The sequence below is a fragment of the Melopsittacus undulatus genome, chromosome 2 (assembly GCF_012275295.1).
Source record: "Melopsittacus undulatus isolate bMelUnd1 chromosome 2, bMelUnd1.mat.Z, whole genome shotgun sequence".
NCBI classification, from domain to species: domain Eukaryota; kingdom Metazoa; phylum Chordata; class Aves; order Psittaciformes; family Psittaculidae; genus Melopsittacus; species Melopsittacus undulatus.
Genome location: NC_047528.1, coordinates 21,745,942 through 21,759,041, shown reverse-complemented (window position 1 = coordinate 21,759,041; position 13,100 = coordinate 21,745,942). Strand labels below are relative to the sequence as shown.

The window sequence follows — 13,100 nt, the reverse complement described above, 5'->3', positions numbered from 1 at the left end:
GAGAAAAAATAGCTTATGGAAAAAAATAATTAAAATAGCTCTATTCAGCCCATTGGGATTTCCACAGACGTCATTGCTGAGATAAGAAAAATAATGATGCTGTAGTCAAGTTTAATTTATTCGGTATTACCAAACTAGATACAGAAAGCCCATGGTTCCCTAGAGTTCTATGCTCTAGAACCCCTAGAGGAATAGAGGACCAATGAACTGAAATTATCTATTCCTACACTATCTTTTAAGAAAGTAAGAAAATACAAATATTCACGTACTAAGCAAGTAGAACTTCTCATATTTATAGGGGAAATATGACATTCAATTTTGCTTACTTTGCTTGTGCTAGAACACCTATTACTTCTGCATACAAATCCGCAACAATATGCATATTTCCAGTGTTAGGACCAAGGTACCTAGTGAGAAACAAGAAAGAATTCTTGGTTGAGAAAGCATGCTGTTTAAACAACTGCTATTACAAAATTAAGAAAGTAATTTTTTTCATAGATTTTTTTTTTTGTATGAGAAAGAGCCTTACCCTTCTTTGTATTTAAAGTGCTTGAAAGCCAAGTTAATAACATCATTTACCAAACTGTCTATTACAGGATGAAGTGGAATCTGAAAACACAAAATAAAATATAATGAGTACACATATATTACACTTCTACCTGCATACCTTAGTGCTAGTAGTACTCAGGGGTACTTTCCATACAGAAATACGGTGACAGCAGAAACAGCATATAGCTCACAAAATGGTTCAGATAAGCCAGCCATTTAAAAAGAAATACTTTAGCTCCATAGACTTGGCAGAGTGAAGTCTGTATGGACACAGAATACTATGTATCACACACATGCAAGAAAGACAGCAATGAACAAGCATGCAGGATGCATCTCATGTTTTTATTAGACTTCTAAGGATGGAAATAGAAAGAAGAATCCTAAAATCCAGTTTTATTGGTAATTTCCATTATTTGTTAATGCACAGTTTAAGAACTCCATACCTGTTTCAAAACTTCTATTAATACTAAAGAAAAAATAAAATCAATAGCCAGATCTCTTCTCTCCATTAAATAGTCCCTCTGCTGTTCATCACTGCAAAATTAAACAAAGAAACACAATATTTAGGAGATATGCAATAATTCATATTATATGCTTTCTTCAATGAAAGGAGATTGTGTTCTACTTTTTAAACTGCAGACCTATATTTCAGAAATTATGTGCTCTTAAAATCGGAGATAAACAGACTAATCCTAAACGTGTTACTTTCACCTTCCTTTAGGTGTTTAAATATCACTCTCCATTTCCTCCCTCTTTTTTCTGGTTTATGATCAACACAAAACTTTTTCAAGAAAATAAACAAAACAAGGAAAATGTTGGATTCTGTATTTTAAAAAGAGGATTTCATGTCATTTTTCTTGCTGATGCCACCAGTCAGACAGTTCTCAGTTACACTTTGGAGACAAACTTAATAGATTATTTTGTGCCATCAAATACATATTTAGACTTGTGATGGATTTTGAGAAATGCTTTAAAGCCCTGATGGAAAATTCACAACCAAACTACATACTCTTATAAAAACTGTTCCAGTATTTTTTTAATATAACTTTAGCATCACTTGTCAAACATTCTAATGCATTCCTTGTGCAGAACACCACAGAGGCATAAATATCTGAGGTGCGTAGCTTTAGCAAACACAAAAAAATATTCATTTGGATTACCAGATTACAGTTTCAAAGTGTACTGAGAAGATAACATGAAATATACTACACTTTTTTGTAAAATCAAATGTTAAAGGGACAGTTCTGCAGCCTGCTTGAAGCAGTCAACACTGATTTCAGTGAGATTTTTGCTTGTGTAAATTCAGTACAATTCTTATAAACATTAAGACCTTTAGTGATTTCACTTGGTCCATCTAGAAGCTGAGAGAAGAGTTCCAGGAACAAGCAATGAAACATGACAATTTTCAAGCAACTGTAACCTCAACAAAAGCTGATGGGTTAAATATAATACATTTTATGTTAGAATGTGTCAACAATGTGTGCATGCACAGTCAAAATTGTACCTTTTAGATTTAGCGCTTGTTCTTGGTCTGTACTCATGAGATTCATCTTCTATGCCATTCTGTCTTTTATACCAATCAAACAAAGTGCGCAGGATAGAGGGCAGACAATATTCTGAAAGTGAGCTCATTGAGCTTATAACCTATGGGAAAAATAAAACAAATCAACAGATCAGCTGATGTTCATGTCTCCCCTCCTCCTCCTCCTTAAAACATGTACTAACTCAATGGTTAGACATGTTCTTTCCTGTTTTCATCTTATTTTTGAGACCCATGGTTTAAGCAGTGACTTAATATTCTGCATTTCCCATATTTAAAACACATGCAGACTTGGCGCTTAGGGACACTGTTTAGTGGTGGACTTGGCAGTGTTGGGTTTCTGGTTGGACTCAATGATCTTAGTATTTTCCAACTTAAAAGATTCTATCATTCTACGATTACATGAAACATGAACAGAAATACAGTAATGGGCTGTATGTCAATGGTGTCTTCCTATTGATGGTGCTAAAATGCATTGAAATTGTGTATCACATCTTACATGACATCAGAAAACTCTCTAGTTTTTCAAGGGGTTTATTTTTACCTGCTACACAATGTTGATTTGAGTTTGAGCATATTATAAGGAAAGAAAAAGTGATGAATCAGGGATACTGTCTTGCGAGTTGTATCTGACTGCTACATGCCCCTCCAGAAACTCTGCAGTAATCATACCCAACTGAATGTGCAGATGCGCTCACCTTATTATTAGGTTCACACATCTGATAACTTAGATTTTTTCTTTTATATATAGGAAAATATTTACAGTTTCCCAAGTCTTTATGTGCACAAATAAGTAAAACATAGTTTACAATAATTCCTTAAAAGTTCCTGATTAAACAGCTCTAGTGGAATAATGGAAGAGAAAATTACTGCTCATTCAGTATGAACGGTGTCACCGATTACTGTAATGTTACTGAACATATAATGACCGAACTATGACTTTAACTTCCTATTACAGGAAACCATAAAGCTGCAAAACATGAAAAGATCAAAAGCTAGGGTGAAAAAAAACACCCCAGTATTATAAAAGAGGATTATATATGTATTGCAACTGAATGTTCACAGCTTCAGCATTTATGTACATTCATACAGCTATTTTTAATAGGAATAAATTCCTGATCTGAAGATTTGTGACCACCTCAAGATCACTCAGGGCTTGATCCTGCAAAGTGCTCAGTAGAAGGAGTGAACTCCTGAAGTATTTACTTCATCTTAAGCACGGTGATTATGGCATTAACTTTGTCAGGTTTATCCACCTGCTTAGATTTAAACCAGCTCATTTCAGTGCTTCTGGAACAACAGCTGGGTTTAATGTCTCATGTAAGAGCAAACTTGTGTGAACTCTGTGATTAAGATGAGCAGAACTGGGAGATCTAGCACCTTACATACAATTCTCAAGTGGTATTAAAAGCCTTAAAAGAGAACTTTAGTGGATGGCAGTTAGTTTAGATCAATAGCTCTGATCTCTTGCAGTTTTTCAGCTTCAGAATCTAATTCATAGTGATGTTGTGGTCTGGAGTTAATGAGACACTCTGAGGAAAAAGTGTTATTGTTCAGGTACTATGGCCTATAATTAAACATGGAGCATTAGAAAGCTTTAACAACTGGCTCTGTAAAAATAAAAGTTTCTATAAAAGTACTATTTTAGGAAAGCTTTCAATCCTGTGTTTCCAATATAATTTATTACCTGAAATATGAAACAAGTTGCTGTGGAAGGTGGCATATAGGTCCTGCTTGCAGCAGTGACAGGAGGCTTTCCTGAAGAATTACTACACCAGCCCTGGCTCAATTATACCAAACATATGACTTCAGATAGATACTTAAAACATATGAATCACCTAGTGTCAGTGCAAACTATTCTCTACCAGCTCAGGATGCTTAGACATTTCAATGACTTCTCTATTGTTTTTCAAGTTTTCCTGAAGCTGGCATAATGCCAGTTGTTAATGATGAGATGCAGTGAAAAAGGGTTTGCTGGGAAGACTATAATAGAATCACAGAATCATAGAATAATAGAACGCTTTGGGTTGTAAGGGGCCGTTACAGATCATTCAGTTCCAACCCCCCTGAAATGAGCAGGGATGTCTTCCACTACATCAGGTTGCTCAAAGCCTCACCCAGCCTGACCTTGAATGTTTCCAGGGATGAGACATCCACAACTTCTTAGTCAACCAGCTCCAGTGCCTCACAATAAAAAATTTCTTCCTTATACCCAGTCTGATTCTGCCCTCTTCTAATTTAAAACTATTACCCTTGAATTACCACAAAAGGCCCTATGAAGAAGTATGTCCCCAAATACACCTAACTACCTTGTAAGACTAACTATATTTAACTGTAAAGAAAAAGTTTCAATCAGGCCTTCCTGCACGTTCACAGACATATTTATCAATGCTGTTCTCTAAATCCCAGCTACACAATTTCATTAACCACAAAAAGTCAAAGTGACTCCTGTTAAATCTCCTCAAACCATAGTTTCTGCTGAATTTACAGCATGTATCTTTAGTAGGGATAAAAGGTCAATATAACTTTCCTTTCAAAATCTTTCTGTCATTGCACTTTTAAGACAGGAAGGAAGGGCGGACTGGGCAAAGACCTGACTCTCAGGGAACAGGAAGGGAGGGAAGTCTAGCCAGCGTGTTGGTTACTCAACCCTTTCATTTACTGGAAGTAAGTCCAGGAGTGAGATGAATTCTAGCACTGTGCTGCTCCTGAAAGGGAGTGCACAGATGTACAAATATGTCCTTGTTGGACAAATGATCATGTTCTTCCATCATAAATGAACTACCTACTGTATAGCTTAAGGATAAGAAAGCTGCACAAGTAGGGAGCTGTTTAAAACTTGTGTTCACAGAGCATTAAATACACTTTATGTAGATGCTTAATATTTATTTTGGACTAATATGTAAATTTTAAATTCTTACCAGGTATTTTGCTACAATTTATATATTTTCATAAAAGTTTTGTTACATTGTCAAAACACAAACACAAGAAATGTATCATAAATGCTCATTACTTTTTTATTCCACATATTAATTTATAGGTGCTTTAACAGCAAATATATTAAAAACTGCATTCAATTTCCAGCAGTATCAGTAATTCCTTAGCTCTGCATTTTCTTCACATACCATATATATCAGTATGTGTGTTAAATGTGAATTTTATTGCCATTTTCATAGTGCAGAATTGCAGTACTTCATTTTGTAGTGTTGGTTTATTTTTTGTAACTGTTATTTGCACAGTGACTGCATATTCTGTCCTCAAATTGTTGTACAGATTCCAAATAATGGACTTTAGGAGTGAGATCTTACACTTTCTATCAATGCTACTGAAAGAAGAATTTGATAAACATTGTTTTAGCTGCATTTAGGATACACATAGCCCACACAAAGTCTTCCTTTCATTCAGTGGTTTTTTTTTCCACTTCATGCATGTCTATAACAAAGCCCTGTAACTACAAACACCACAGATTCAAGGAAAATAACAGCTGCAATGAAATCCTTGGTCCTTGGTATCAACAGCAAAACTCTCATAGACCACACTAAGGCTGAGATTTCATATGCAATACATGAATTTAAGGAAATAAAGTTAACAATTCAAAATACTCTAGACTGTGGCAGGGGGAAGATTTTTTTGGACAACAGGATGAAGTTAAATCTCCTGAATATTTATAACCGGTAACTATTAGTTGGGCTCACTAGTTCTCATTTATGGTCTTGGTTTTGTGAGTAAAACAAACCAGAATTTTTTTATATCATAATTTTGTAGATATGTAATTTCACCTAGCTGGCTTATACATTAGCAGTGTTTTTAGCTATTTTACTGCCAGGATAACAGTTTACATAAAATACCATTTATTTCTGGTATGCAGCAAATTCAATTCTGAATGTGTTAACTTTTAATTTTGCCTTCAGATTTACTTCTTTGCACACTGCTTGAACCCAAATCTCTAATCAGGATTCAAGTGTTGTTTGATGATCCCATCACCATCATTTATTAGACTTCCTCTACATTTTGCCCTTCTGCTGGTGAAGAAGGATAATGCATGAAAGAGGGAAAGGGAACACACAACAAAAGCCAGCTGCAATACTACTGCAATGATGATGGTACCATGATTCACTTACTGCATATAACAAATATAATACTGGATGGGAAAAATTGTCAGTAGATCATTGACCACATTCAGACTGTTATGAAAAAAGAACACTTATTTTTTAGTATATTACTTAGTGTCTTATTTATATTTGTATTTTCCACATTTCTATAATTAACATTTTTCTTTTTTTGCTTAACCTATTTTTTATTTCTATCTCCTAAAAGTATATAAAACATTAAATATTTTTGTTTTCCAATCTATATTACCCAAACTAGTGGACTTCTAAGAAGAGAGTGGTATAATTAAAATGGGCACAAAGTTTTGTGCAGTTTATGCTGAAACTCTTGCAACAGGCACCTTGTACTTACTTCCATGGCCCAAACATTACATTCATTTTGTATTTTCATATGGAAAAATGTCTGCTGCTTGATCCAAGGTTACACAGTGCCCTTTTTCTGCCTCCAGTGTTAGTTCTTGGAACATTTATATACTGTGGTAAGAACAGAAGATATTTCAGTAGGGGCTGAGAAAAGACTAATAAAAATATTTCCTTGGGTGAGGATAAACTTCTTGGATAATTATAGGTTTTTTCACCCTAGCTTTTGATCTTTTCATGTACTGCAATTTTATGATTTCCTGTAATAGGAAGCTTAAGTCATAGTTCAGTAGTACAATGTTTAACATTTCTGTAGGTGGGGACAAAGAGCATGCTAATGTTGGAGCAGTAATGCTCACTGCCAACAGGCAACTAGAGTTGTCTAATCAAGAACTTTTAAAATATGATTTTAGATAATACTACAGAGATACTAAAAATCATATGAAGAAGCTCTTCATAATTTCCTGTATTTATTTTCTTTATATCTATGCACACCTAAAAAGGAAAATACAGTGTAAGGAATCCAATTTGTCAGGCTAATGGTGAGACATCTGCAAGCGAGAAGTAAGATTACTTCATACATTGCTCAAGATACTATTATGAGTTTGAGGAGGGTGATGCAATTGGCAGCCACACAGAGCCCACAGACAATACTGTATACCTAACAGGAAGCACTGATACTACATCCATACAGAGAGAAACAGCTCTGCCTGAGCACAGTCAGGTCCCTAGACAATGGATCCATTGCCACCATCACAACTAGCATTCCTAAAACGGTGTTTGAGAATGGGCAGGAAAAAATGCTGGTTCTCAGAGAGCTAGGGATAAAGCTGCTTAGCGGAAGCAAGCAATACTTTCGTAATAATTTTGAATGGTTCAGGGGTTTCAATGTTAAACTTTATGCTGATTACTCTGGGTAGCTAAAGTTTCTTTCTGCTCATTGAAAGCTACTGCAAAGGGCTTTCTGGGGGCTGTTTTTTCCACCTCTGAAGTTGATTTGCAAAATGCAAATTTTAAATCAAGTCACAAGTTGCTTTTGCTGCTTTTTAATTTAGAGTTATAAGATGCATCAGATATTTTAAATGAGTAGCGACTTGGTCACTTCAGCACCACTTACCAATTTCATTCAAATTGAACAGGGATAATTCTGACAAAGTCAAAGAAAGAAAATTAGATTCCTCTGAGAGCGTGTCACTTTTGATTCCTTAAAATTGGAATTCAAAATTACTAGACACTGTGAGAACATTTGTTCATGGGGACTCTCCTTCTTTTCCTCCTTCATTTCTGTAGTAAAAATGTTAGGAATGGCATGTGTGGCCTTTTCTGGCTTTGCTAGATGACTTCATCTGGTCCAGGACACATAAAGTGTCCATGAACCAAAGCTTTCCACACCTTACTTGGAAGGTAGAAGCAAGGGATTATCAACCTGGTCTTCCTTCATCCCATAGACTCTTTAAATATTTGAGCTACTTAACTTAAAAAATAAAACTTAAATGGTTTGACTTAAAAGCACATGTCCTCTTACTTGGTTTTTTAGAAACATGTGGAATCACGATTTTCACAGTTTTCCAGGTAGACCACATTTTCAATACTTATTTATTTATTTTTTTAATTTTTAAGACCTTAATTTTTACTAAGATCAAAATTACTCATGAGATATTTATCATATTGACATGTTACCATTCGCAAAACAGCTTTATAAAACTGAATGCTACTAACCTAATCTACTGAGTGAAACATCAAATAAGGACTTTTTGTTCTATCTTCCTGTTTCTACTTCAGCTGAATTTTATAAAAACTCTACCGTGTATTGCAAGTTTTTGAATGAAAATGTAACTACAATTTAGCTAAACTGAAATTATTTGGTAAGTATTAACCATGTTCTTGAAAACAAGCTCATTAGACAGGTTCAGGTTCCATCTCACAATCACAGGTGTCCATCAGTCCCACGAGCACTGTAACATCTCAAAATGTTCATGCTGTTCAAGCAGAAACCAATGTGAAACCTGAAAAGGGAAACATTCCCAACAACTCAGGCTGAGGCAGGAAGGCAGCCTGATAATTTCAGTCTGAACACCTTGTTTAAAATTTCATGGAACTGAAAACAAGGTTTCCTGCCAAGAAGTCTAAGGCAATCTCAGCTCCCTACTTTTCTACCAACTCTACACATAGATAGGACTCTAGATAGACATTAGAAATGTATACAAAAGTTGTGTATAACAAAATTTGCCTTTGTCTTTTGCCTGCATTGTACAACCCCAGAATTCAAAGTAAATTACTACAGTAGTAATAGCCTAATACACAGTTGTTTCACTCCAGGAAGCATTTGCTGTTCTTAATTGATCTTAATTGTTCCATTTTCTATCTACTTACTGATAACTAGGAGAAGCATAACTCTTTTAATTCTTCCCTTTAAAGGACCACAATTTGCTTAACCATGAATATTTAATCAAACCATGGCCACCCATTATGTGTTTGTTTAATGCACTAAAAGAACAGTATCACAAGGTTTGCATATGGGTGGCTTAATTTGTTTTTCTTTCCTATTTGTGTGTAACTCTCTTCCCACAGGAAGGAAAAAAAATATATAAAGTTAATGTCAGAATACCACAAAAAAAATCATTAGGCAGGTAGGGAGTACTCACAAAGCAGCCTCCTTTAGCCTACAGTGGCTGTCTCCCCTGTGGGGTCCCTCTGTGGTCAGTGAGATTGGCAGGGAGCTCCCCAGTACAATACAGAAGTCCTATCATTTGCCTCCTGCTCTGAACAGCCCTTTGAGTAGGCTACCTCTCCCCAGAAAGCAGCTGCAGAATAACCTAGAGAGTCTCACTTGGTCAAGCTGAAATTATGAAGTGAGCCTTTGTGCAGGCCAGTGGCATCTCACAAGGCACCTTTGCTTCTGGTGCAGTGTCCCAGAAAATTCAAAAAATGTGTCAAATTCATTTGAGGATCTGAAGTCCTACTTGCACCTATCTGCTCTCCCAAAGTTAAGTTAATCAAGGTGGTACCATATGTAGGTTACTTATATGGGATTTTTTTCTAGATTTTTTTTTTCTAAGAAGGACTGCTGAGATATTAATTCTTTTACACCATAATTAAAATGTGTGTATATTGCTGTTGGTTTTATTTTTATACTTGTCCCATTTAATTTGTTTCAAAAAACACATATTCTGAAAAGGCACAAAGTTTGCTTTGAAACATCCATCAGGTGAAACAGCCAGGAAATAATACATGTGCTTAATACACTGTAAAAAGCAGGAAAGTCTATGGCAAAAAAATATTGACAACAGTGGAAAAATCCTCCTAATTTAAAACCAAGAATGATTAGGCAAAGCAGTCATCATTCTACTAAAGTACATTGAGAGATATTGCTTTTGTAGTGTGCAACAACAGTATAAGGCACTAGACTGCCATCCAAGTATTAGTTTTATAGTTTGAGGAAAGGAAATGATATTTCAAATGTCTTACTTGATCAAACTGGGGGTCTTCTCCCCGTTGTAGAGATTTGGTGAGTGGCTTCTCCTAAAAGAAAACATATTAAAATGTATTTCTTAGGATCAAGATAACTATATATTCTATCAACTCTATTATTATTTTTTTCTGTTAGATTTTTACTAACATAATTTGCTTCCCAATCGATTTCATGCTGGAGATACTACTTGTTTCATAAGCAAAGGTAGACCTGTGCATACATATGATGTAATACTGAAAAGGATTAACCATTTATTACACCTGAGTTATTTCATATTCACACTGATGATAATTTTTTCAAAACTCTGAAAAGTACCTGGTATTTCCTCTAACACATAACCAAGCAGCTCTATTTAGCTACATGGTGTTCCTGCTTGTTATAATACTACCATGCAATACAAACACATGCATAGATATAGTGCACCAAGCAGTGCATACCAAAAGAAAGATGGTTTTAGAAGAACCAAATACCATAGAGTTCATTTTTAAGGAAGATAATTGTGGAAAAACTCTTATTCAAAAAGAAAAAATTGAGTGGAAACAAATTTACGGGACGCCTTCTCTGAGTATCCAGGAAAGCCAACTCAGAGAGTCCCCATGTCTGAACATCCATTCCACCTATACGGCTTTTTCTGCCAAGCAGGTTCAGTTACTGAGTCATGCAGAAGCACACAGTCCAGTATTCCAGATATACACAACAGCCTAAAAAAACCTCCTAAACCACAATGAAAATAAACAATGCACGAAGGCAGATGACAGTCTGAAAAACATGTCACCATCACAATCACAATTCTGCATTGAATTGTACTACTGTTGCTGGTGTCTGAAATGTGCCAGTGCCTTATTCTTCTGTAAATCATGCATCTTTCTTCTCCTACAGCTGCAAGATCAGGGCTCTCCCACCAGCTCAGCATTAGATTTTCTGTTCAGCTTTCAGCAAATTATTAAACTCATTATCATCTGTTAATGTATCAGGCAAAATATCATCACTGCCAGGGGATGTGAGATGCAAAACAAAGAAATCTGTAAAGCTGCTAAAATAATGGAATGGAGAGACTTGTGGCTGTCTGAAGATTTCTATTATTCAATGCTTTTCTCTGGAGAAAATGTTGCCCAGTACAATCTGCTGACTGATTTTGAAATTAATTATGCTGATCCACTCGTAATGCCAGCTGGCAAGGAGGCTGGCTGCAGGGTGACTGCAGTATCCCCTGACTACCTACCAAATAGAAAAATCAACAAAATGCTTTCTACCGAGTCTCTGATTTATCCAGGAAAGTCATCAATACTTTTCATTGTTATCTGTAATGTCTAAAGTGACTCCTCTAGGTTAAATTAAGGGCATGTCAACTATTAATTAGAACTTTATGACAGATGATTGGTAATGAACAGACACAGTAAAAACCCGCAGCCCAGAAACACACACATGACGCTACCCCACCCAGTCTCCCTCAACCAGTAACTCCGTGCTACCCTACCTAGCTGTGTCTCGTGGGAGGACAATGCTTCTTTTGTCTATTGCTGCACACTGGAAAAGACAGCAGATACTCTTTCAAAAGTAGTGTTCCACTTATTTACAAGGGAAAAGATTTTTAAGTTTTCATGGGTCCTGGACAAATAAATGTACTGAGAATTAGTGCAATTAAAAAAATAACAAAAACAAACCCAAAGCATAGGCTTTTTTTTTTTCAATTAAACTTCTGATTCTGTTACAGATGACTTGTGTTACCACAGAGAAATTTCTTAACGTCTGTTTCAATAAAAAAGGCTTTGGCATGCAGTAGCTTTGTGTTCCAACACTGCAATGCTTGGCTTTTAGAATAGTATCTAAAATCCTGCAGAAGTGCATTCAGTGTTTGAGGCAGAAATGAGGTGTGGGATTCCTTGTCATAGGATTATCTATTAAGGTGGACACAATTAAGCAAGACAAAACATGCTGTGGGAACCCAAGTTTGGAACTGCAATTCTAAAAGAGTCCTCATCATCTGTTACCTATCTCTGGAAGCACAGACACCTTACAAATACTTCAGTTCCTAATGATGATGCTCCCCAGAGGCTGTGCTTCTGAGTAAGTGAAGATCCCTCCCTTTTCACAAGGCAACACAAATATCTCTTGCCCTCTTCTAGGTGACTAGACCAGGACCTCCAAAACCATGGTAGATTACCCTAAAGAAACTGTTCACAGGTCACACAACAGACTGGGCTGCAGCAGAAGGCAGACCTGGGATGGAGACCTGCCAAGGACACCTACCAAAAGCCAGGAAGGGTTCTGCTGACACAACTTCTCAATGCCTCCAATCTAGGGCTTTAACTAAGTCCTTTTAATTCCCTTAATCCCATCCCGCATCTACTGCTGTTCTTGCCATTTCCCCTCTCCTCATGCTCTTGCCAAGCAGCAGCTGCTGCTGCAGCTGTCTCTGCCTCCTCTTTGTCCCCCTCTTTGGGTTGCTGCTGTTGCTACTTTTGCCTTGCTTCTTTCCAAGGTGGTGGCCACTGACTCTGCCTGCAACTGCTCAGCCCAGCTGGACCCCATGAAGCCAAGTGTCTCTGCACACACATCCCTTCCAGAAGCAGGGTGCCCATCACTGCACCCCTGCAGTGAATGGCAATAGCCACAGAAAATTCTGTTTGGGGCATGGAGATCTGAGAAGACTCAAGGTAGAAGTGACTGCTGTTTACTTTATTATTAATGAGTACTGAATAGATAACGAACTGATACAAATACACTTTTTGGTGTCTAAGAGCTCCTACAATATAAAAGGATGATTGTTTGCATGATGAGGTAAACCAGTGACCATGTCAGGAAGACACTACTGAGTAAATTCAAAGACAGCTCAGATACATGCAGGTGCATGTAATAATAGATAATTTAACCTCATCTGCTGTAAGCAACCTGCCACTATACCACTTCGTTCTAATATACTTACAAATCTTGCTATTTAAATTTATGGAGCATTTTCAACACTATTGCTATGGCAGCTACCATACAAAATACATTTATACTCATAGAAGACATTTTCGAAAGGTTCAGAACTGGCAAAGGCAAGGTTAAAAATTATAATAAAGTGAAT

At 36.4% G+C, this 13,100-nt stretch overlaps 1 protein-coding gene across 1 annotated transcript in view; it reads right to left on the bottom strand.

Moving 5' to 3' along the window:
* The window catches only part of FRY (FRY microtubule binding protein), a 162,477-nt gene that overhangs the window by 108,933 nt on the left and 40,444 nt on the right, over positions 1-13,100 (bottom strand). The window contains exons 3-7 of the mRNA XM_005147610.3: positions 10,027-10,080; positions 2,054-2,193; positions 993-1,083; positions 530-609; positions 327-407 (exon numbers count right to left, since the gene is read on the bottom strand). Of these exons, the coding sequence (XP_005147667.2) occupies positions 327-407; positions 530-609; positions 993-1,083; positions 2,054-2,193; positions 10,027-10,080 (446 nt within the window). The remainder of the gene's footprint in view (positions 1-326; positions 408-529; positions 610-992; positions 1,084-2,053; positions 2,194-10,026; positions 10,081-13,100) is intronic.